Raw genomic sequence first — 26,275 nt, forward strand, 5'->3', positions numbered from 1 at the left:
ATGGTCGGCATGCATTCATACCTGATTGCATGGAGGGGATAGTTTATTCAGCACCATTGGATGAGTGGAAAGTAGCTGGAATATCGTCACTCAGTCAATGAAATTACTGTTTCATATTATGAAGATCGTCCCCCCTCCCACACAAAAAACGGGCCCATAACTAACAAACTGATGCAAAAGTCGGATGAGCACTTAACAACGTTGTGTTTGATAATGATTTATGTGATGTTTCGTTTACAAGTGCTATATAAAAGGGAATTGTGTCTTTGGAAAAAGAAGTAGGCACGGAGCGGTAGGCGACCACGCTGCCGAGAGGCGAGTGGTACGAAATCCGAGACTATAGTTGAAAACCTCTGATCATTCAATGAACCGTCTAATGAAGGGTGAAGCTGCAAGATAAAATTCACTATAAATATACGAACGATATTACGCATTGACCATAAAAACTAGGATACACCAAAGAACATGAAACCTCTGTTCTTGGGGTATGCACGCTACACGGCATTAGGTTATCCTGACTCGACTGCAGAAAAGCAGCCGGGCCATAGTTCAATTACGGCACCGGCAACTATTTCGTTACTACTCGTTAGATCAAATGCTGAGCGGCGTCTAGGAGGGGAATTACTGCCCAACACATCCAGCGAGAGTTCGGCTACTTACACATACACAATACACATGCCATTGCCATATTCATTCAGTCGCAGAAGATTCGCGAGCAGCGGACTCTGTTATGCGTGAACAACTAAAGATGACGAAACACTTGAAATGACTTATCCATTATGACATCATACAGAATCGATGACAGCTTCGACCCTGGTCTCCGGTGAATTTCGCGTTTGAGGCAGCATCCTGTGGTCTATCGGTTTGCTGTTTATCATGTGTACTTCGTACCGGGTATGTACTGTACGTGACTGATACAGGCAGGAGTTCCTTAATTTCCTCGCCGTGCTCTGAATTGAAACTATAGTGTTGACAGCGATACTTGGCTACGGTGTACCCCGAGAGGTCGCGGTAATAACGTAATGTGTTTTCGGTTCTGTGCTCATTGCCGCGCAAGCAATGGCCTACTGTGTCCCCATAACTGCCAAATCGACCCACAACATATGTGGACTCGGCAGTGACTGTACTGCAGACATCAGGTATAGTTCGGTGTATTAGCAATTTTACGTCTGATTGTAATGGTTCAATCATAACAGATAACATTCAGAATCGAATCCCTCAATTACTGCATATTACGTAACCCTTGTCGAAAATACTTCTTTTGAAGATCGCAACAATTTGTTTCAGTCGCGCGCGTTGCTATATGCGATCGTTGCTATTGTTAGATGCAATTTGTAAAGTTGAAGATCTGTAGGCCTACCCTACATATTTGTGATCGACTCTTAATTACGAATCTTCAGAATTTGGAACCATATTTATAGCCAGCCTTGTTGGGGAAGAAATGGAGAAAATATTGTTGAAAATTCTTTAAAATCTTTCAATTGCACCCAGAGTCATTTCTCCAAATGATTTATCGACGGGCATTTAGAAGAATTTTATGACGATTGCTGGGACCTAAGTTTGGAAGTAGATGTCGTATTTTTTTCGTTCCGCTGACTAAACACATTATGGCAGGCCTATTGAGTATTCAGTATTGCCTCATCGAATCGATATGTCAGCGTAGTGGGATAGGTAATCAGCATGGATTCATATTCAGTTATTTTATGATATTCTGTCGTAATTAAATAATGGCATCAACTGCGCAACAAGTGAGGCCCACTGCCGTAACGAAAGCGGCAAGTTTCCAGGAAACAAAGCGTTATCTTGCGATCGCCCTTTCTAGCATTGCGTACTGTCGCGGTCTCTTCTCGGGCGAAGCTTATAGCGAACGAAGAATAGATTCCATGAAGGTATGGATTCTCCGACGTAACAGCCCGGCAGACGGTTTTGTTACATGGCTGACAAGCGTCTATGATGCCCTGGAGAAGGAATATCTGAAGCAGCTTATGCTCGCCATCACCTACAAAAGTCCAACGAGCGGGCAAGACATGTTAGAAACTTACACCTTCGGATTCTCCTACGAGGGAAGGCAAGTGATGACCGATGTCCAGCTGGGGAGTAATGGTGAACCTATCAGATCGACACCAATTACTGCCAAAGAAACCAAAGCATGCGCGCAAAAGTTCATCACAAAGCTTTCTGGGATCGCATCGTCCTTTGAAGAAATCGGCCCTACATTCTCCATGTCAATGCGATTGACTTACTATGATGATAAAACGCCCGCGGAATACCAACCTTTCGGATTTGAGGCGGGCGATCTGGCTAACGGATTGGAAGCTACCAGCGACTCTGAAACTCATATCATCGGCACGATGCAGCAAGGATTTCACAGTACCAGTCTTGTGATTAGAAGGGGTCAGATTATAGCGGCGCCAACGCAGATTCCGGTGCCCGAGAAACAGCAAAACGATATGGATTGTCAACCGCAATCTCTACACGCTACTCCATTGCAATCGGGTACTCAGCAAATAATCCGTTGCCCCTGCGGATGTGACGAAATTGACGGTCACGTCATTCAATGTGGATCATGCTCACTGTGGCAGCATGCCGTGTGTTTTTGCGTATGCCTTGATAACGCACCCGAGATTCACACCTGCAACGCCTGTGCCGACCCGTCGATACCCAGCCTTTATCCTACGGATGCTACTCTTTGCGAACTGAGTGAAAAACGCCTCCAAGAAATTTGCACCTGGCGTCGGGCTCTTGAAGCGTGTTTCGCTACCACCAGCATCACAGTCACGTCGTTGAGCGTGCGTCTTTCTTGCGAAAAAAAGTTGGCGAGGAAGATTGTCAATCAAATGACGCAGGAAGGAATCGTAACGACCAATAAAAATAGCAAAAGCAAGAAGGATATCAACATGGCGAATCTTGAAAAGGCATTTTACCGAGACATCCAAAAACCGTCCGCTGACATGCGGCAGCAGGCTTTCGAGGCGAGGAAAAAACTGGCGTCGCCAGCATATTCTTCTGGATCGTTTCATTCCCAAAACGAGTGTGACAGAACGCCGGGGAATTGGGCAGAATCTCCGAGGCGAGCCAAAAGAAGACTGGGAATTAGTTCGCAGGAAAGCGATTTCAAAGTTCCCACATTGCCGAAGAGGGTCAAGTCTAACAAGCGTTGTTGATATGACGTGGTCTTTCTGTTCTTCTTGAGTTACGTTCTTCGTTTATTTGGAGATTTAGGATTTTTTTGGCATGGAGAATTTCCTTTGTATTAACGAGTCTCAGATCTCAGGTCAATGTCTCGATCCTGTTCCCGTGCCGTTATGTAACTCGCGACATCTCAACGCTAAATATTACAGGGACGCTGGCCGTTTGTATATCTAGTCTTCGTTAGGGATTTGCGTAACTCGTGATTTTGTCATGATCCGTCGAGAGAGGCGTGTGTTGTCACATTGATATCATTGTCAAAATTTTTGCTAGCGTCATATCGCCACCGATTTTGTGATCTTTGAACAGATATGCAGTATGTATAATTAATTTGAAGCAAATCTGTATATGGTTCTCTAACTTTAATTTCATTTCGCCCCACAACACGATCTTTTTGTATTATGTTCATTATTGTTCATTGATTACTCCTACCATATTATACACTTCAGATATTGCTGAGTGCTAAATAATAAAGTTATTGACACTACAGTTTCAGTACATTGAATTTGACCTTGCAAGGGATTTGATACTAGGTTGGGAGCGAACTCGAATCGAACTCGATCCGAAGGCGAGATTGACATACGGTAGGGTCGTCTAATCGTACGTCCTGCGAGTGTTACCATATTTTGAGATCCGAGAAAAAGAAAACTTATTTTGACAAGAACATTAACAGAAATTTAGAAAGGATGTCTTTAAGAAAACTGGTGATTGCTCGTAGGTTGACTAAAAAAATACATTACAACCCATTTTGGACTTGTATTTTTGGGCTGTCTCTACGAACTCGCCTGGCAATTAATCAACGTAATAAAAGAGGACGGAAGAATAGGACGTTTCGGTTTTCTTGAAATAAGAGGACAAATATTCTTAAAAGAGGACATCTGGTAAGTCCTACCATAAATCAGTCCCCCCCCCCCCCCCCCCGAGCACTGACACCGTCTGCTTACAACAATTGTAGGATTGTTGACGTCATTGCCCGAAGCCCGATATAATTATTAGCCCTATGGCTGTCTCCTTAGAAATATATCGGTATCGCCCTTTTCAATGACGTCACCACTACTAATAATTTGCTCCAAGTATGGGTTGCATTTAAATCATCATCATCATCATCATCATTGGTTTATTAGCAATTTTATCGGTTCAATACCCCACAAAATGCGATACAATGAAAAGATATAGGAAAGTGTCGAAGCGACTTGGAGCAGTCTATTGAATCATACACCCAACACCCAACATGTTTAATACAAGGGCCTTGTTTAAAACATGTTTTGCTATATTTTTTTCGAGCCATGACGTGTAGAATATTCTATTGTGACGTCATCGTGGATTGACATTGACAATTGAAAATATAGAGTAATAGGTCCATTGACGAAACATCTACGTACTATAGCTGTTGAACCCACTATTCGAGGGTTCCAACCATCCCATACGGTATAGCCTATACCTCGGCTATACCGGATGGTAATCGTCCGTATGCTCATATTGCTCATACAGCATGTTTTTCGCAAAGTATTTACACAGTTATGGTATAATTATACAACTTAAAATAACACAATTTTCTTTAAATGCCTTTGTTTAAAACATGTTTTAATCAAAGCGTTTTGTGGTGTTAAATGCAACCCTAGTTTCAAGCGAGAACTGTGGGATTGATTTACCGAGAGTCATAGGAGTGCACTCATAAGTGAAAATGAGTAGATTGTGTTTCCTGAAAGTGCAATTATACCATAGTCAGAGGTGGTCAAAGTAGTTAAGAAAGCTAAAATCTACTCAAGTACGAGTAGAAATATTCCTATTAAAAGTATCTTGAAACTACTTCAAGCAGAAGTAGCGACGCTAAAATCTACTCTTTGTTGGTTTATTCGAAATTTTATCAGTTCCATACACCACAAAAATGCGACACAATGAAAAGATAGGAATGTGTCGAAGCGACTTGGACAAGTCTATGGAATCAGACACCCACCTTGGCCCAGGCGATGTAAAGAGGAGGCACACTGAACTGATTGAAAGACTACTGCAAGTAATGTCCACGGTCCATTCCTTAGTATATTTTCACTGTACCGCAATCTTGAGGTGTTTTCAATATTTGAAATTATTTGGAAACCGATATTTTCCAAAAGTGGTGTATTCGAAGTCTATGGGCAATGGACCAATCCAATGAAGTGTGACATTTGACGCCATTCAGTGGTCGTCATGTCGCCGCGATTTGTTTGCATGTTTATCGAGTAGAATTTGTGAAACTGTCGTTACTGCCACCAGAATCCGTATCATTTTACCCTTTCCATCAATTAAAGATGCCATAAGAATTGCACCAAAGTGAAAAGGAAGAAACGAGTTGAACTGACTTGGTGCTACAGGGTTGGTGCGATGACATGCAAAATAAGGTCAAAAACATGCAAAATAAGGTCAGTCGCGACATGCAAAATAAGGTCAGTCACATGCAAAATAAGGTCAGTCGCGACATGCAAAATAAGGTCAGTCCGCGCATAAATCCAAATCTATACTTCAATTACAAATCCAACTTTTTTCTTATGAAAAATAAATTCAACATATCTTTCCTGTATAGCAGCCTACTTTCAACATTGAAATTCCTTATCTATATCCTAAATCCTAAGATGTTTCAATCAAAAGATAATCATGATTATCTTGATTACGAAGTCAGTCGCATGTAGAATATTATTATCAGTCCGCGCATAAATCCAAATCCACAGTTCAATTACAAATCCAATTCTTTATTTTTATGAAAAATAAATTCAAAATATCTTTCCTATATAGTAATTTCATGTTCGAGATTCCTTATCTATATCCTAAATCTGAAGATGTTTCAACAAAATGTAATCAGACGATTATTACGATTACGGGGTGAGTCGCATATAGAATATTAACAGTCCGCGTATAAATCCAAATATTTACTTCAAATCCTACTTTTTTCTTATGCCACTGACCTTATTCTGCAATCTGCATGTCGCGACTGACCCTATTTCGCATGCCACTGACCTTATTTTGCATGAGACTGACCTTATTTTGCATGTCGCGACTGACCTTATTTTGCATGCGGCTGACCTTATTTTGCATGTGACTGACCTTATTTTGCATGTCGCGACTGACCTTATTTTGCATGTGACTGACCTTATTTTGCATGTGACTGACCTTATTTTGCATGTGACTGACCTTATTCTGCATGTTGCGACTGATCTTATTTTGCATGTGACTGACCTTATTCTACGGGGTTGGTGCGATGACATGCAAAATAAGGTCAAAAACATGCAAAATAAGGTCAGTCGCGACATGCAAAATAAGGTCAGTCACATGCAAAATAAGGTCAGTGGCGACATGCAAAATAAGGTCAGTGGCGACATGCAAAATAAGGTCAGTCACATGCAAAATAAGGTCAGTCACATGCAAAATAAGGTCAGTGGCGACATGCAAAATAAGGTCAGTCACATGCAGAATAAGGTCAGTCACATGCAAAATAAGGTCAGTCGCATGCAAAATAAGGTCAGTCGCTAGCAAAATAATCTATAAGGTCAGTGGCGCAAAGAAAAAAGTTGGATTTGAATTAAATATTTGGATTTATACACGGACTGTTAATATTCTAGATGCGACCAATCACCTCGTAATGGTAATAATCGTCTGATTATATTTTGTTGAAACATCTTCAGCTTTAGGATATAGATAAGGAATCTCGAACATGAAATTACTATATAGGAAAGATATTTTAAATTTATTTTTGATAAGAGAAAGATTTGGATTTGTAATTGAAATATGGATTTGGATTTATGCGCGTACTGATAATAATATTCTTCATGCGACTGACTTTCATAATCAAGATAATCATGATTATCTTTTGATTGAAACATCTTAAGACTTAGGATATAGATAAGGAATTTTACTGTTGAAAGTAGGCTACTATATACAGGAAAGATATTTTGAATTTCGTTCTCATAAGAAAAGGAGTTGGATTTGGAATTGAAGTATAGATTTGGATTTATGCGCGGACTGACCTTATTTTGCATGTCGCGACTGACCTTATTTTGCATGTGACTGACCTTATTTTGCATGTCGCGACTGACCTTATTTTGCATGTGACTGACCTTATTTTGCATGTCATTGCACCAACCCTCCTCACTTGGTGAAGTCGATAAATCAAACTCCCGCCTTGGGCTATTAGTGTAATATATTGCCTCTGATAGACTGCACTATTGCACTTGGTCGCTTCGACATCCTATTTGTTAATTACATGTCATTGTGTATTCAAGTTGCATATTGTATTGACGATATTGTGTGTCCGCGCAGGAAATCTAAATCTGTAGTTAAAATCCACATTTAAGGTTGTTTTCCATCGTACGCAGTCCTTCCGAAATCACATGAAATTACAGCTACAAATTTTTGAATTTGTTCGTTCCTTATGGTTATTCTGGAAAAATACAAATTCAAGTTGCAAATCAATTTGTGTTTTAATTGCTCATTTCAAAATCCAGACCCAGATTATAAAATATACTCTTACCATCGTCTTGAAATCCAAGTCCATATCGTGGATTCACTCTTTGTGTTCAAGTGCAAGACTATAATCTACAAATTTAATATCGGTGCAGCACGAACTTTTGATATATAATTTTGCACTCAGGCTGCCAGCTATAAGATTACCATGCCGTCCTTCACCTGGACATAGCCCACAACATATTGTTTGTATCATTCTTGTGATGTTTTGGTTTTCATCTGACAGAATGCACTCCATCAAAGTTGTTGCGAGGATAATCTGGAGATAACTGCATCGAGTTCTTGGTGTGCTTATTTTTCATTGCCAATGTGAAGCATATAATCAGCAATCACACTCTTATAGATTATTTCTGGACAAGCATGTCCGATCAAGTTGTAACGAAACTTCCTCACCAGATTTTCACCAGAAAAGACTCGCCGAAGCACGCCACTAACTATCTGGAAGGCAGACCTGCTGCATCAATTACCGGAGCACCGGTTGTTGTTAGTTTTCGCCGATTCATTAAGTGGGACCCATGCTCCGAAGAAGTGCCGGGAATAAAGAACAGGGACCTGGTACATGCTGTTGCTGCGCTATATGATCAAGCTTTGCCTGATGTCACTGAAGACGTAATTTACGCTACCATATGTGAAAAATTCGCTCGGACTATTATGATTTTACAAGATGCTAGTGAAGCACTGGAGTGCTTCAAGCAACGGGCATTACACAAATTACAAACTCAACATATGAGCATTGCAGATGACTCTGTATTGTCTAATCAAGATAACACTCATTCAGCAAGCGGTGATAGCACAGATTTTGACGAGCAATTACAAAACGGAGCCTCATCTATACCGGAAAACACGGTGACTCTATCCGCCGCCAAAAGTGACGGGGAACCAGAAGATAGCAGGTTTTCCGATGTATTTAGTGATATGGACACATCCGATGAGGAAGAGGACGAGGATGAAGAAGAAGATTTCACAAAAGGCGTCGATGAATTTTTACAGGATGTAAAAGAGAGGCAACGGAAAAAGTTGGCCTGGATGGATTCTATCACTAAGAATAACTGTTGCGGTGAGCCGCATGATTTGATAGGTATTGAACACAGATTAATGGGTTGTTTAACATTTGATCGTATTTACCCCAAACGGGGGCATAAAGTTATGCATCTTGCGTTGATAGCGGTACGAAAGAGATTTCGTCATATGTTAGTTGGTAAATTCCTCACCGATCTTATTCGTAGTCCGTTGATTTCGGGCAAATATGATGCGATCGTGGTTAATGCCGACCACAAAGCTACTGGATTTTTCGAAAAACAAGGATTCAGTGGAGACGTACTTCTCAACAGTAAATATGAGGAGATAGGCGATACGTGGTATAACTGCAAACGGATGTGCTACCTTCCTCCTTATCAGTCCTTATCTGACACTGACTTGCCTATGAATCGTACTGATGAAATAAATTATAATTCCGCGTTGGAAGCCCTGGATTTAAAACAGATGGAACTGGACTATGCTTTGCACCAGGAAAGGAGCCTGCAAGTGTTTCAAAGCCAGGCTCTGATCATGGAAAGACTTCGCAAAGAAGTGATTTTGTTACGTGCCAAAGTCTCTGCGCAACAAGACACCATCGAAGCCTTGAAGACAGAGAACTATGCGGTTCGTGAAGAAAAATATAACTGTGAGAAGGAATTTTTAAGGTTGAAGTTGAAGTTCCTTACAAATGCTGCTGGTGATTTAACGCTATTCTCTGATAACGATAGCTGTGGTGATATAGGTGATGAGCAAATTGGTTGAATTTTTTGTGAGAACAGGTTTGCGTTGTCAGTGACAGTATTTGGCATGCACTCTGCAATCAGAACTGACTGACAGTACCATCTTTTGCTCTGTTCTGTTTTTGCTGCCAAAATGCTGTTTTGTGAAAATTTACCGAGTTTTGCTAGCAAGTGTGTCGATCGAACCCATACTAGCACTGTGTTTTACCTAAATTTGTTGAAAATTATTACTATATTTACTTGAGTAAATATGTCTACCTTCCTATATTGGTTGTTGCCTTTTCATGCTTGGTTCATCCATTAATTTATGTATTATAAAGATGAAAGATTGATTTTCATTTCACATACGTAGTGATTTTAGTTTTTTTTCAGATTTTTATATGATATATTTTAGAATTTCATTACTGTGATGGTTTTTCATTTTGTGCTGTAGAATTCTGATCTTGGTAAGGACTCTGTTTGAAATAATGTTAAGTCTAATCTGCTTATGTGCTCTTGATCTTTCTTCTGAAATATTGTGGCTATTTAATAAAAGTAAATTAATCGTACACACTACACGGTATTTAGATAAAAGGTATATGTTGCGTTTTTGACATTCATGCCTACGGGTGTTATGCATTTTATAACAGAAGGTATATTTATTTCAGCGTACTAACCTGTTAATTATCACAAATGTCTCAACTGTCACAGCGATCTAATGGCCAAAAAATACGAGATTGGACAGACCAACGATGCGAAGATAAATACCAAAGTATTGCACCCAAAATCCTTCGCGAAATCAATGAATCTAAATCAAAGGAGGCGCTGGAACTCTGCTCCTTGTTACGTACAAAACTCCTTCGCTATGTTAAAATCGATGAACTCGGCGAGGATATTCTAAACACGGTCACTTTGCGCCTGTGTCGCGTTTTTGATGAAGCTTTGGAAAAGTTACCAGGAAATTTGGTTGACCATTCGTCGCTGACCATACCAATACTGACAGACCTGTTGAAGGATTTGATAGAAGTTTTGGAATGTTTCAACGGTTTTATCTTACATCTAATGGCATTAGCGACAGAATGCGCCAATGATCTGGAACTGCTGAACATTTTTGAAATCATGAGCAACGCCATCGATATTATTAAAAAATCATATCGACACTGTCAAAGCAGTGCGAAAGATTATGGAGATTTCTTCAAGCACGCAAGTGGACTGTTGGGGAAAGTGTTCAAAATCACTTATGGATTGCAAAAAAACTTTGGATCTATTATTTCTAAACTAAAAGCAACTCCTGAACTTATCGTGTCGGAACAAAGTAAAATGGCGGTGAAGAATGTTTGTCAAAGTCTACTATCCATCTGTGAGATTACGTGTAAGATTGATAATTATCCCCTGGTATTGACTTGGAATATGATGCTAAGGTTTATGAACGCGTTCAAAGATATTGTGAGTGAAGAAATAGATGCAGGTTGCTATGTGACAATGATATCATGTAACATCAATGAATGTGTCGGCTACTGCATTCAACTGCACCAGCAAAGCAGTCACCTGCTAGACGCCGGCGACATTGCCACCAAAAAGGCCGTACATCAGTCTTTAAAATACTCCAAACTTTTGATGTCTGCATTTATCGAAATGGTCAGAGTTTTTAATGTAAACTTGACCAAGGAACTATTACGTTTGCTCACGGCATTTTTCCATGACTTCAACGCCTTGTATGAGTTACGAGATTCAGAAATTGATAGCGGCAAAATGAAGTCACAAATGAATATTTTTAAGCAGTTGGGTGTCTACGAAACACTAATCGGTGTGCTGGTTGATGACGAATGCTTCATGAAGTATGTTTGTGTGCATTCTTCGCAAGAGTCTGACTATGGGTGGTTTCATGTTTGGTTGTCTATTATAAAGCGTTTGTTGCGTAATCCTGACTCGCGCTTGCAGTGGTGTCAAGAACATACCGGCGACAGGGCAGCGGTCTGTGCGATTGTGCGGTTGATGATAGAATGTGTATCATCGGAGAATTGTGCTTTAGTGTCGCATTTTAACGTTGACGTGTCATTATACGATACTGCCTTGATCCACATTTGTGCGTTAGTGTCGGAATTGCCGTCTGATACCTTCGCAGCCATGGAGGAGATGCTTTTTGCATTCCTAACCTCGTACTCTCCCACAAAAAGTGTCTTAGCCAGCGATGTATTTGTATTCTTGTCAAAATTATCCTTGTCGATGGCCGAACATTACATATCACTTTTGAGGAATATTCTTTGTTCTATAGCAGAGAGCAATGAAATCTCATTCCCGGTGCTCACTCTGACATCTGTGTTGAATAGAATTGTGGGGTCGTCAAAGGCTGGCGCCGATGCGTTATCGAATTCTTCCATCACTCGGCCGATATGGTATGCGTTTTGCAAAAGCGCTGAACTTGATCACAGCGCCCTCGAAAATAATGTTTTGAAAATATCGCAAAAATCTGAAGTTTCCTTGAGCGATGTTGACAAATTAACGAAGGATACGGCATTGTTGGGGAACTGTTTCCGAAATTTTTCCTCATCCGGAAAGCAAAAGGCTATGGTAAAGCGATTTTTTTTATTGCATGTTGACATTTTTTTGAACTTTGAAAACTGTAAAATCGGATTATGGGATTCAGTAAATTTCAGTAATTTTGTCATGAGAATTTTGATCGCATTGAAATTCTTCACGCAATACGCCAATGATACCGACAAACCTAGAGTATTACAATGCTTGGAAATGATCGTCAAGCGTAGTTCTGCATTGTCGGCAAAACTCGGAGTAATTGACGTTCTCGCACAGTTTGGGAGCTTCCATCCGAAAAGCATTGAAGCCGTCAGTTTGATTTTTCGAAAACTGATAGCAGACCAAAATTGGAGGGTGCGCCATGACGCTGCTGACACGCTAATCAAACTGTCGCTGCGCATGACAAAGTCAAGTTTACTGGAAAGTTGCGCTAGTAATCCTGAAGTCTCGCAGACGATCGAGAACCACATCACATTTCAATGCGAAGACTCGACTTTGCGCGAGGGACCTTTCAGCAGACAAGAAAATGAATATATGTCCAAATTCGACAAATATGTAACATCATGGACAGAGAAGCGATGTAAGCTTTCTGAGAATTTCAGTGAAAAGTGCACGTCTTCCAATGGTGCCTGCAACGTGAGCCAACGCATATCGCAGATTAAAGCTGACGTTCTCGCGTTGAATCACTCGTGTCAAACGACCGATAATACTCAATTAAGTGTGGAGGATTTGCAAAATTTATCAACCATTAAGGGCACTTTAGACCAGCTGATGCATCGGTTTCAAAGTTAATATGTCGAATGTTGCCCACCTGAATTTCCGTGTCTCACTGCCAATTATTTCAATGCATTTCTTGTTATTTACTAACCGAATCTGGATTTTGTTTTGATGCTTCTTATTCTTACATTTGTTCAATGTTTATTCGCCAGCTGCTAAATAGACACAGACCAATGAAACCGTCGTTCAATTTCAAATTAAACCATAAGGTCTATCCGCGTACTGTAACGGTCGGGAAATATGACGGCGAGCATACTTGCCTCACCGCCGCCACAACCGCAGGAAAGGTGATCATTCATAATCCGCACTCGAAATCTGTTGGTGGGGACCGAATCACTGTGGAAGGAAGTGGCATAAGCCTTCTGAATATAAATCAAGCAATCACATCTTTGTGTGCAGGTATAGTACAAGCTTGATTTCATAATCTGAGTTTTTTTTCCATATCCAAAACTCTTGACGGCATTGCCATTTACCTGCTTAAATTGCCGTTTCGTAATGTACAGGCCACATAATTTTACGTACGGACATTAACTCATGCTGTTACGGTATTTCAAAGCGTTGGATCACATCAAAACGGCCTTGGCGCCTCTTTATCACTTGTGAGACCTAGTGAATGCTTATCTCATTTTCAATGCTCAACAATTCAATCGATGCTCATCGTGAATTATATGAGTAGCACTGATCATGATTATTTATAAGGAGATTTGTAAATTCAGTCCAGCGAGGCTCGTTAATGTCATATTTTGGTGCGTGAATTAGATATTGTGATCGCAATTTCTACCTCGAAATAGATTTGTCGTTAATGTCATGAATTCTGAACTAATTGTATTTCAGGTCGGCTTGACGGCGACGACAAGCGAGATGTGCTTGCGATCGGCACTGCCACCAATTTACTGCTTTATGACATTCACAATAACAAAGATTTGTTCTATAAGGTTTGATTGGTCAGGACATCATTTGATTTTTTCCGCGCTAATGCCGTCTTTACCCAAGGATGTTCCTGATGGTGTGAACACCATGCAGATCGGAAGGCTAGGAGATATCGACACACCGCTTGTTATTGTGGGGGGAAATTGCACGTTGCAAGGGTTTGATTTCAACGGCGATGACAGGTATTGCTTACTAATACATTACTGAAATTTTAGGCATTTCTGAAGAGATGATTTCATATAATCTGTGATAGACTTGGAGCTGAGCAAATCCAGAATCTAAGCTTGACAATTATCGTTTCAGATACTGGACTGTCACAGGTGATAATGTCAGTTCTTTGGCACTTCTGGATTACACAGGTACTGGGAAAAACAGACTTGTGGTAGGATCTGAGGACTACGATATCAGAGTGTTCCAGGTTTGTTTGTTCTTTTTCAAGACTGTTTCGGACATCGATTGATGCTCGCAAACCTTGCAGGAAGATGAAATCATATCCGAGATCTCCGAAAATGATGTCGTCACCATGCTGTCTTCAATCGATGGCAGTAAATATGGGTATTCTCTTGCAAATGGAACTGTGGGAGTGTATGACCGGACAGCCAGGTACGTGGCATAGTCACTAGGCTTACTTGAAGTGTTCTGAGTTGGTCGAGGTGTCACATACTTTTGCAGTAAATCGATAGCGACTACTTCCGAATTTGCAACATGCAACTTATTCAAAATGACTGATGACCAGGGTTGTAATGACTCGAGTCGCAATTTATTGTTGACTTGACTTGGCCCAAGTCGTTTTCTTAACAATGGAAAAAATGGAGTTTTGCATGATTCGACCAAGTCATATGACTTTATTCAAGTCTCGTATATCAGGACCGATATTTGAAAAATAGGCCAGAAACTATCTTTTGAATAAGCTTGCTTAAAGTGAGAAAATGGGTATAATATAATATTATTATGAATCGCAGGCCTTTGATGTCACTCAAAAGTTGCACAGAAGTGAGTTCAACCTGACTGGAACTCGATACTGAACAGTTAATACAATGACTTGGACTCAGACTCGAGTCTTAACACTATGACCCGGACTTGATCCGTTGCTCCCTGACCTGGACCTGGTGGTGAATTGAAAATGACAGTCTTGACTCGAGTCAAAACTATAAAAGTCGAATTGACTTGTGACTCGGAACCTTGTGACTTAGTTACAGCCCTGCCAATGACACCACAATATCTTTATATGTATTTAGTGACCATGATACGGAGGGGGGGCAGTTTTGAAGAAGTTTTGCTATAAAAGCTGTTGAGCAATAGTAGAAGTAGTCTAAAACATAACCACTTGAGTAAGTAGTGCAGGTAGCCAAATCTTATTTGAGTAGATCTGATGATCACACAGCGCTAGACGTTGATGAAATACTCGTGCTTCTTGAACATATGACAGCATCGCGATACGTTTTATCCGTAATATATCAAGGTATTGGAGGGTGAAGTCAAAAAGCCAAGTGACTGCGATGCACCGCTTCGATATTAACGGGGACGGCGTGCCTGAACTGATAACCGGATGGTCGAACGGAAAGATCGACGTCAGAAACCCCAAAACGGGAGACGTCCTGTATAAAGACACAATGTCGAGCGCCGTGGCCGGGATTGTGGATGCGGAATACAGGATGGACGGGAAAGTGCAACTTATCTGCGTGTCGGTCGACGGCGAAGTCAAAGGATACGACCCCATCGTGGGAAAGGCCGCCGAATCAATCCTCGACACCGCCAAAGCACAGGTGCTGCCTTTGATTGTAGTGATGCTGTCGCAATTGCGTTTACGACGCGTTGATTTTGTGTCACAGGGGGAGTTACGCGAACTGAATCAGCTGAAGCAGAGTCTGGCGCTTGAAATGCAAAACTACGAGGCGGAGAGAGCGTCTGAAAAATCGTCAGCGTTGGTATCGCCATCGGAGAAGTCTATGGTATGAAATATGAGTTTGTCTTTTCGGTACTGGGCTTTGGAGATGGCCGTGATTTTATACAACTGCACCCTGACTGTTGATAAAGTTATGCTCCGAAGTGTGACTCGTGACTCATATGTACCTCATGTCGTGTTGGTCAGTTTGATGTAGCGACTAGTTCTCCCAATTGTTTTGTGAGGGTTGTAATGACTCGACTGTGTCACGATTTTTGTTGACTCGACTTTACTCGAGTCGTTTTTTCAAATGCGTAAAATCACTCGACTAGTACTCTCGGGTCATTGTTCATGACTCGAACCAAGTCATGTGACTCGAGACCAGAACGGCCAAGACACATTTCATTGTAACGCCGAAGAATAGTAAAGTTACCACGTTATTGGATTTCGTCTGTCAGTCCTGATACTCGTGAAATCGGCCAGAAACTGTTGAGATAGATGAAAATTACTATATTATGAATACGAGCCATTCTATATCACTCGAGCAGAGTTGATAAACGTAGAATTGTAGATTGATCTGGATTGAACCGTGACCATAATGACTTGGACTCGGACTCGAGTCAAAACACTGTGACTTGTACTCAACCCTCTACTAGCTGACTTGACTCGGTGGTGAATTGAAAATGACACCACTTGACTCAAGTCAAAACTATAAAAGTCAGATATACTTGTGACTCGGGACCATGTGACTTGGTTACAACCCTGTCTTTTTTTTCTATTGTAGGATGCCATTTTATGTGTCGGTCATATTGACAGTAATTCTGTTACGACATAGCCCAAATTTGAGTCAAATTTGCTTTAATTATCGTTTGTTGGAGCTACCTGTATGGCTGTACGTTAAGCATGGAATCTAGAATAACACTTACTCACAACATTTTGCACATGGCATTTTTGGTATCACTTCGAAATTTTGAAAGATGGTGTTTATTCTCGTGGCCTTGCTCATATCATCGTACGCACTTGATCGCGTAATATATTCATTTTACCATTCACAGGCTGGCATGATTCCAATCAACACTGAGCTTAAGACCAAGTTTCTCATCGCTCGAGATAGCGAGACGAATTCAGCGCACATCAAACTGGTGATAACTACTACCGCCGAAGATGTCGTCATTAGAATGGCAACGGTATTCGCGGAAGGGATTTTCGAAGGCATGTACCGACCTTATGAAAACGTAACATATGCGACATAATCAGAATCCAGTACAGGAATCAGTTGGCAACCAAACTCACACATGAACATAAACAAGTGGTTAAATGTTCACGGAAATGAAGTTTCTCTGATTTGACTGTTAGAGCCTGTTTGGAATTAAAGTATTATTATCACAGCTACTGGATAGGACTGATTTCTGTCTGTCTGATTTCTGTAGGCGGCAATTGAACTCTATTTTTGTCGCTGTTGGTTGACTTACACTCTACTGTTTGTGTACTCAGTTCTGCTGAGCTCTTACTGCTGGCCAATGCATTCAGCTTACTCCAACTAATCCATTTCTTTGTGAATAGCGATGGCGTAACATACCGGTATCAAGTATAGATAACACACGATTGACTTATGCAAAATCTCAGGTGAAAGCATCGTCATTCATCCTGCTCCGAACAAAGTGTCACCCTCAATAGAAGTCCCTCTGCTTCCGATAAAAGACGTGGAAGTGGAACTTCACATTAAGGCATATATTGGACCGAGGAACTCGCAATCATTTCATGTGTACGAACTCACGAGGAAGTATGTCAATGGGTATACTTGCATGGTAAAATATAAAATGAGAATTGGGTTGGTAGAGAAGTTCCAAGATCCCAGGAGCAGTATCTGGGTGTTTATGTCTTCATATGTGCCACGACGTCAAAAAGATTGACAACCACTGCTATAACGGTTGGTTAGTCAGCATTATGCCAATTGTCCAAGTATGGGATTGATTTTTTCAAGCAAAATCCCTTCGCGTTTTCATCGTTATCAAATATAATGCTATTCATTACTTACACTCTCTTTCGGGCAAAATTAGTGGCTTCGTCAACCGCCTTTCGCACTCTCTCAACTTTGGTAATTCAATGCGGCACTCCCCTCTAATTTTATGCTTTGCCCGTTCAGTCTACCGAAGTACTGCATGTACTCCTACGTACCGACTGCCCTGCCGAAGCCAAGCGGTAACGTAACCTTCGCCCTGAACGAGCGACTGGCGCGCATCCTACTTTGGCTCAACAAAGCGTTTTTGCTGTTGGACGACGAAGGCGACATCATCAACATCAGTGTTGCGGATGAGAGCAAGGATTTCGATGTGAACTTCATTCTCTTGAGAGGAGGCGGATCTATCGTCCTGAATTTTGCTGTTGGCGGTAAGTGTGCGACTTTTGTAGCTTTAGAGCAGGGGAATTCCACTTTGCCCATCTTCGGACAGCATAAGTCAGAGGTCTCAAACACGCGGCCCGCGAGTCCATTTTCTGCGGCCCGCGAGCGTAATTTGGATTTAGAAGTATTCGACAACATTGAACTGTCATATATCATTTTCTTATTTGAAAACTGGAAATTCGCCCCAAAACCACTCCAGAAGCTTGAAACTACTCATCAAACTTCACTATTACATCACTTTCAAAAGTTACCACTGAATACTTCGGCGATTGGAAATTTCTATCGCTAGGGCACAGTCATCATTATATTCAAGTTGTTTTAGATCTGTTCCAGTATTCGAAGGTAAATCTAACGCCGATTTAATTTGACATAGGTAATGACATGATCAATAGTTTTGTTATCAGGAGTATACCCGAAACCCGGATTAGGCCGTACTGCTCCAATAATGCTCTGATATCAGATCAAACTTTGTAAAATTCTAAAATATTCTACCTATAATTGTGACACATCAAATTTCCGCCAGCTGCAAAATTATAACCCGACAGCTTTTACGATGTCCTGATGCATTTGTACTCTCGCATGGTGTCTACAGCAGCCATGCCAAGCACAGCAACAATTTTATTCAAATGTTTTAAAATGCGATATTTTCGTGCCAAGCGTGAATTCACAATAGTAAATCACATATTAAAGATGCGTGTGGCATGTCAGTCTGCAAGGTCCCGTCAAATAAGGCCTACTCGAAAATACATTGAATTCCCCTGTTATTGGTGCTGCTGCCCGTGCGCCATGAAAAAGTAGGAGATTGGCCCGCGAGTACATTTGAGTTTGAGACTTCTGGCATAAGTGATATTATTTTTAGGGCTGGGAGTGATTCGAATCTATTCGATTAACTCCTTATGACGTCTTGGGTCAAGAGTAGTGATGACCTCTTATGCAACCACAACGAGATGAGTGTCAATTCTCTACCACTTGAAGATATTTCCAACAATATCTACTATGTGAAATGTCATTTCCCGCTAGCGTGTGTAGCTTTGTGGTACGACCAATGTAGGTTTCAAGGCTTTCATGTTGGGGAAAAAAACATCGAAACTCTTCTCCTTGTTGAAACCGTATAATTTCAGTACTCCAAAGAATTGTCTTTCACTACTCGAGTCAAACCGTTAGAATCAATACTCGAATCATGTGCCCAGCCTAATTATTTTTGAAAATCTGGAGTAAAGAGACTCTGAAATTCTTTCTGGATTGTGATATTTTTAAGACTTGTACTTGAGCAAACCATCCAAGGCAGGGGAGGATGGGTATATGAACCTTCCTATTTCGGACGCAAGGATGTGAAATAACTATAAGATGATGAAATTACTTTTGACTTCGTGCAGACGCTATTAGACTAGATCAGTGCTTTTCAACCTGTGTGACGGTTCGCACCTGTGCGAATGAAAAAAATTGCAGTGCGAATGACGAAGGTAGTGCGAATGGTGCGAATGAAAATCCGGATCAAGTGCGAATGAAAACCGTGAATAATTGTTAACATTTCTGACGTGGAATAATTCAAATAAACCTAATAGGAAATTTAAGATCAGTTTAACTTTTATAGTTGCGACGCAATTGTAAAACTTAATACGACGCACCACTCATCGTAGTCCTCACAAGCCGTAGTGAGTTAATATTCCCGCACTCTAATTATTACGTAACAAAAAGCCTGGTTTGAAGCTGTTGTAGTGGCAGTATAAAGATCTCTAAAATCTCTATATTATATTGGCAGACATACAGTACATCATCTGAGCCCGAGACAGGCTGGACAAAATGACGTCAAATTGACTTTCTGCTTTCTTTCACTAAACAATCATCATATTTTCGTAATAACTGTTCGATTTGCGCGAGGCACGAGGATAGTAGTAAATACCATCATTACAGACTCACATTTGCAAGTTACTGTAACGCAAATTTTACCCCTTCAAGGGTAATTACAGTATGGACCGCAAAGGGTATAATTTTGGGTCTACACGGTGCCAGAGTTATCTGTTAATATGTATGTAATATTTATTGAATTTATTGCAAAAAATCCTGCTATCGTTTCTACATATCGTATAGCCAATAAGCGAGACACGCTTGAGAATTCATGATAAGATTTGTCCGACTGTCTTTTTCTGGAAAACATGGTCTAAGACCGTTGGGATGAACTAGTATAGGCCGTAGGGGTGTGCAACGAGCGAGTTCAGGCCTATGAGACTCATTCATTTCGAGGCCAACCCCTTTCTGCGTGGGGGCACATGAAGACGTCACGTTTTGGCAAACAAACCGCTGATAAAATGCGGTGTCAAAAACATAAGCGGCGACAAAACCTCGGTCTAAAAATTACCGATGTTGGATGGCCAAGCCATTCGAGATATGTTCCGTTGTCTGCACGGAATAGTCCCGTTCTTGCAATCTGAGTAGAGGTCGACCGATTATCGGCGCCGATATTTGGAACTTTCTCGAATATCGGTATCGGCCAATCTAGGCCGATATCGCGACCGATATTTCATATCTAACTACAATCTACCTTTTCTGAACTGATCTGCAATTCTGTATCATGTTTTGATTTTCGGGTTATCCCAAATTTCAACGAATGTTCACAATTAAGCAATAAGTCTTTTCGATTTCAGTTTTCTCGTTTGTTGTTCACCTTTCTGTGGCATGAACAAGTGCCACCTTGCCTAATATATAATATTTTTGGCGAAATAGTTCTCTGCTCCTTCCATATTAATATCGGCCTATGATATCGGTTATCGGCCTTGTGAGCGTCGAAATATCGGTATCGGTATCGGCCTGTAAAAATCAATATCGGTCGACCTCTAAATCTGAGTAGACAGTAGTACAACTGCGATACGCAGAGGAATTTAATTCGCCCTAATTTGAAATCGCGTGCGTCAGACATGTTTTGTAGAGCTGTGTTGGGTAGAATTGTGGTTTGCGCGTTCTGTATGTCCTACATGCCCGTAAAATGTAGCATACAACTGTAATGTTATAAATAATTTCCTTTTCATTGGTGAGGCTCGGGTCGCGAGATGTCACAAACACTCAGATTGTGGTGGTAGTCTAAAAGCTGCTTTTTTACCGTTATTAAACTGTCATGAATTCTCAAGTTAGATTGAGCTAAAGAGTATAACACACCGTATCATGAGTTAGTTGCTCTTCTCATAAACTTGCGAGACAGAAAATGGATCAACGTATCATCAGGTAGCGAGCTCTAATGTGCCTACTCTCTTTGATCGTTTTGCACCTTATGTTCCAAAGAAATATAGCAAAAGCCTCAACACAATCATGTTTTTTTTCATTCTTTCGACAGATTGGAGCCTTGCGGGACCTTTGTGTCAGCTCTCAAATACAGTTTTGCCAGCAAGCATTTTTCACCCGCGAAAAATACGCTGTATTTCGGATAGGAGTGCAGAACAAATTTTAAGACCTGGCCATCCATGCACTAGTAGACGTTTTTGTACAAATTCCCAACAACTTGTTAGGCCGAGAAAGGGTTATAGTGTAATAATTGGAAGCAAAACGAGCGAAAAAAGTTGCCTTCTTATTGAGACACTTGATAGCTTAAGCTAGATAGTAGCCAATTTGTTGCATATCTGAACAAAATGTTGTTAAGTAGGCCTATCTTCATCTACTTTTTGTATAACTATTTTCAATTAGTTTGTGCGATTGAAATTTATTTTACAAAAAAAGTGCGAACGGAGCACAAAAAGGTTGAAAAGCACTGGACTAGATGGTTTCATTCCAACCAAATCTATCATTGGATTACTTATAAACAAAATCTTGTCATGCCCGACCCAACCAGGAGCATCAGGCATCCTTGCCCGGGCTTTCAAAATGTGAACATAGTTTGTCGGCGATAATTTGGCCGTAAGGATAATTGTGCTTGACAGTTTCCGATGTCACGGTAATTTTAATGAATTCTTGAGAAGATATTAGTCTCTACTTTTCCTTATTCATAGGTATTGAACTAAGCTGCTGCTAGCAAAGATAATCTCTTTGAGTTTTGTGAATTTCTTGTGTAATGTCAACTGATTTGTTATTTGAAATTTAGATATGTATGGATGTAAGTATTCAGGAGTGCTTTGCATGCTCACATTTGTTTATTCATTTCGCACAATTGCACGATTTCACGCACATTGCTTCAAACCTTGGATATAACTGGCCTGCCGATGCCAAATAAAATTTGTACCTATCACTACCAGGAGCTCAAATGCGGCATGCTGCACGCTATTTCACCTCAACGACGCAGAACAGTGGTTGTGCGAAAAAAAAGATATGTTCCTTGCATGTGTTTATATAACCTAACTCGACCTAATAAGACAGGTGGGGTGTGTGAACCATGGTTTTTCGCTTGTGATGATATGAATTCAAATCTTCTAAGAAAGGTATTTTAAATGCTTGGAATATAGGTGAGTTATAATCAAGCATTTTTCACGCCACCAATGACCAGCAGACATTTTGAAAATCCGAATCCAGGATCCGTCCTATCGATATATGAAACAATTAACACTTTCTTCCATATCTTTAATCCTGTTTTATCCATTTCTAAGATATTATATTCAACAGCTCATTCCAGTAATACAACTTGTTTGCTGCTATGCTGATTGCTGATACCATTTATATTATCGAAAGATCGATGCAATTATGAAAGCAATCTGTTTACTGGGCTTGTCGAATATATATATATCGACTTTTCAATTAGAGTAAAATGAAAAGGGCAAAAGAAAACAGGAAACAAAAAAAACATCAAGATAATCAGTTTTAGGCTCGTATTAAGCGTCTCCAACGTAGGCGGTCGTGGGCGTCTTCAAGCGACAGCCCGCGTTGCGCTAGGTCAGTCTCCATTGTCGAGCGCCATGTTTTCCGATTCCAGCCACCTCTGCGCCATGGCTCCGTCGGCTTGTCGAAGGCACTGTGCAATGGAGCGAAATAGCCCGGATAAACCTCCAACACTTTTAAGATAGGCAAAACCTGGGTTCAGGGCCACTCCAATTAATGTTGTGATGCCTAGCATGCTTTGCTATGGATGGATACTCATTGATTTTTCTCGTCCTTGATTTGACTGTATTTCAAGTTGTTGCGAGTATCAATCTCATAAATCACGTCCGCTCCAGTTTGGGTGAAGTCTTTCATTCCATGTGTCAAGGGGCGGCTGAACGTTAACTATTTGACTTGGTCTTCAGTGTAACGATTTGGAAATGTGTTTTCTCATTACAGGGCAGGCATCCATTCATACCGATGATATTGATGTTGCCGGTGACCTTATACAGAACATGGCTTCTTTTCTGGGAATATCTGACCTGCAGGTCTGTTTACTCAGGCAGTTATATGCAATTGAACCCTATGCTAAACTAAGGACACATTCCCATATTATTTATCTTAACCCAATATTATTTGAAGTTCCTCGCCATTATGTGGTGTAGGCCTGTTTTTGTTCATTGAAGAGCAGTTTGTTCATTGTGCTTTGAGGCTGGTCGAAGGTATACGGGAGAGCTGTCTATTTGAGCTCATCCAATCTTCATACCTGTACCACACTGTGCCGGCATTCACAGAACATTATATGACATTCCTGACCGCAGCATATCAAGCTTCAGCCATGACCCCATCCAATTTTATCACTCCCCCCGCATAATTATGCAATCTTGTGTGAATTTCTGTTGTATGGTCTTTAGGTGACCGCTAATTTCCCCGGACACTTTGATCTACTTCATGATTTGATTGGTAAAGCGGGGGAACTGCATACGACACAGCAGAGACTATCGGCGGAAATGTCTGATCATTCGAATCTTATAAGAAACTTAGTGGTGAGTTGATGATGATATCTTGAAACTGTAGCGCAGGGGTGGCCAACCTTTTCGGCCAAAGGGCCACATGCAGTTGAACAACCCTTGAGCGGGCCACCGGCCGCGTTAAGCGTGAAAATTTTTCAAACTATATAAGTCAATAATAGGTCAATAATGTTGTTAGTTGAGTCTATTGCGGGTCTGCTGTATAACGCTGCGCTCAGTTGGCAAGGACTGGACCATTCGTCACCTGGACATATCGATATCGAAAGCTTCGGCCAACATGCGGCAATCATTTTGTGCCTAGGTTTCATCGTCGACAGTCTTTCTGTGAGCGCAAACGCAAGGTCGCATGTTGGACGACACTTTCTCTCGTGATGGAGAATATAGTTAGACTCAATCCGGCACATTAGGCGTTCTTTGATTTTCAGGAGGGGGGTAACAATATTAAAAGCAAGAAATCGAGTGACATATTGTGAGAAGATTAAGATTTTGATAAATCTGCTGCAAAATATTCTGCTTTATTGTAATGTACGATGATCCACCAAAAATGTGACGGGCCCATGGATCTGCCAATGCGTCGGAACTGACATTTTAGTCGTCACATCCTAAGTGTTACAGCCAGACTAATCAAATTTTTGGTTGGCCTTGCCATTTCACAATCTGGGCAATCCATTTTTGATAAAATTACTAATTTCCAAAATTACCTCGCGAGCACTCAAAACCTTCTCGCGGGCCACATCCACGGGTTGGCTGCCCCTGATGTAGCGTATCTATAGTAACAGTTAGTGTAGTGTACTGTAGATCAAGAAATACAATTATCGCAGGATTACATGTACGTTGCACACTCTACATAGCCTTTAGTTGGAGATTTTGTTTTCATCATTTCCACCTATCACTATATGCCACAGATTTCATATATAATATATTGTATGCAAAGATAGTCATGTAATTTGTCGTTTTTAAATTGGAAGACTTTGGTATAATTACTCGGTCCACTATCTATTTTCAACGTAAACTACTGACTAACAGGTGCAGAAATTATAGCATCTTTACTTATCGATTATGGCTACCTTGAAAATATGAACATTATCCACCAATGTACTTCAACCGTCGATTAAGTTGAACTGAATCTGCCATCAAAGTAACGACAAATAATAGATTCTTGTGAATGCATGTCGGTGCTAAGAAATAAGACTTGTCGAATGTAGAAGTTGAATGAGGCAGTTGATTACAGGACTGAATTTACGCCTTGCGCAACTGAGTGGTGAATAATACCGAATCTCTGATTACTCTGTGAAGAAACATGTGAAATTTTCCTATCATCACTCAGGTCCGTGCAGAAGACTCCAGACTCATGAGCGACCACAGAAGTATGAAGCAGTCATATTCGGAACTGTACAGTTTGAACCAAGATTTGGTCAACGGGTACCATATTCGGTGCAATAATCATAACGACTTATTGGAATGTCTTCGTCTCATCAACAAGTGCATCCAGAGAGCCGGGAACCTTAGAGTTGGTAAACATAAGACCAACTTGATAGCTTCTTGCAGGGAGGCCGTAAAAAGAAATGATGCTAACGCCTTGGTTAGAGTAATGAAAGCTGGGTCGTGATCGTAATTTTCCATCCACTATTTATGTACTTCATATGAAATCACTGTATATTTTTGTATTGTGTAGTCGTTTATATAAAGTAAAATACCTTTGATATATGTGTCCGGTAAAATTGATGTCTTACTGTTGCTGTTTGTTTGTTTATTTACACCATTAGTTTCCGTTCATTGAACGGTGATGGACATGACTGCAGCACACTTCTCTTATCTTGTGCATTAGAAAGAGATCAGTTGGCTATTCATATGTGTCGTAGTTGCCAGAACTAGCATAAAAAAATCAGCTAGGCGTGTTTGGAGGATTTAGAAACGACTTTCTACCGTGCTGCTTCCTTCAGATGATGTTCTTAGAATTTACCAACATGGTAATTGCGCACAAATCGGAAAGCAGCTAAACAAAGACTGTAAATATAAGATTGTGATATTCTCCAGTGAAAGAATGAAAGCGTTGAAATGATCAGGCGGGAGGGGGAAGAGGTCTCAGTTGCACAGGTACTTGCTTATAAATGTGACAAAACAAACGACGCATCCAGTGGTGTAACAACGCAATGAGCCGCCTTCTGATTTATTGCATGACCCAACAGCCTTTAACACCATTGTAATAGTTGATGGCCCGTACAGGAATGTAAAAATGTGGGTTGACCTTGACATGAAATCAGATTATAGATAAGGTGACAGATCGGTTCTCAAATCATTACACCACAAGATTGCGATATAATGAGAAGATAGGACGGTGCGGAAATGACTTGAAGTAGTCTTTCAATCAGACGCCCATATTGGCCTACAGCATGTAAATAAAAGGCATGCACACTGGATTTAAGAATGGATACCTCGAATTCGAGTCTCAGTATTATGACTCGGACTCGACCCTCTGCACCCCGACTTGGACTTGACTCGGTGGTGAATTGAAAAT

At 40.7% G+C, this 26,275-nt stretch overlaps 4 protein-coding genes across 6 annotated transcripts; all 4 read left to right on the top strand.

Moving 5' to 3' along the window:
- Positions 1–904: 904 nt before the first annotated feature.
- LOC145433578 (uncharacterized) lies at positions 905–3,678 on the top strand. The gene is made up of 2 exons (XM_080310711.1): positions 905–1,139; positions 1,823–3,678. Exons 1-2 carry the CDS (start codon positions 1,060–1,062, stop codon positions 3,162–3,164), a joined length of 1,422 nt encoding a protein of 473 aa, XP_080166837.1. The 5' UTR covers positions 905–1,059; the 3' UTR covers positions 3,165–3,678.
- Positions 3,679–7,425: 3,747 nt separating this feature from the next.
- Positions 7,426–10,087, top strand: LOC145433582 (uncharacterized). The gene has a single exon (XM_080310716.1). It carries the CDS (start codon positions 8,044–8,046, stop codon positions 9,460–9,462), a length of 1,419 nt encoding a protein of 472 aa, XP_080166842.1. The 5' UTR covers positions 7,426–8,043; the 3' UTR covers positions 9,463–10,087.
- Positions 10,088–10,110: 23 nt separating this feature from the next.
- On the top strand, positions 10,111–12,883 carry LOC145433580 (FIGNL1-interacting regulator of recombination and mitosis-like). Its single transcript, XM_080310712.1, has one exon. The coding sequence runs from the start codon at positions 10,113–10,115 to the stop codon at positions 12,744–12,746; it is 2,634 nt and encodes an 877-aa protein (XP_080166838.1). The 5' UTR covers positions 10,111–10,112; the 3' UTR covers positions 12,747–12,883.
- LOC145433581 (BBSome complex member BBS2-like) lies at positions 12,758–25,607 on the top strand. 3 transcript variants are annotated; one of them, XM_080310714.1, is made up of 14 exons: positions 12,758–13,130; positions 13,566–13,666; positions 13,725–13,843; positions 13,965–14,079; positions 14,140–14,264; positions 15,124–15,427; positions 15,494–15,613; positions 16,602–16,758; positions 17,173–17,329; positions 17,693–17,937; positions 22,020–22,031; positions 23,186–23,274; positions 23,641–23,772; positions 25,085–25,607. In XM_080310714.1, the coding sequence occupies exons 1-14, from the start codon at positions 12,869–12,871 to the stop codon at positions 25,364–25,366; spliced, it is 2,220 nt and encodes a 739-aa protein (XP_080166840.1). In that variant the 5' UTR covers positions 12,758–12,868; the 3' UTR covers positions 25,367–25,607. The 3 variants fall into 3 exon arrangements, with proteins under 3 accessions (XP_080166840.1, XP_080166839.1, XP_080166841.1); XM_080310713.1 differs by lacking the exon at positions 22,020–22,031 and having other exon boundaries at positions 17,693–17,954; positions 23,191–23,274; XM_080310715.1 differs by lacking the exon at positions 22,020–22,031.
- The last annotated feature ends 668 nt before the right edge of the window (positions 25,608–26,275 follow it).

Source organism: Botryllus schlosseri, chromosome 2, assembly GCF_051294905.1.
Source record: "Botryllus schlosseri isolate E-star chromosome 2, Bs_hap1, whole genome shotgun sequence".
Classification (NCBI taxonomy): Eukaryota; Metazoa; Chordata; class Ascidiacea; order Stolidobranchia; family Styelidae; genus Botryllus; species Botryllus schlosseri.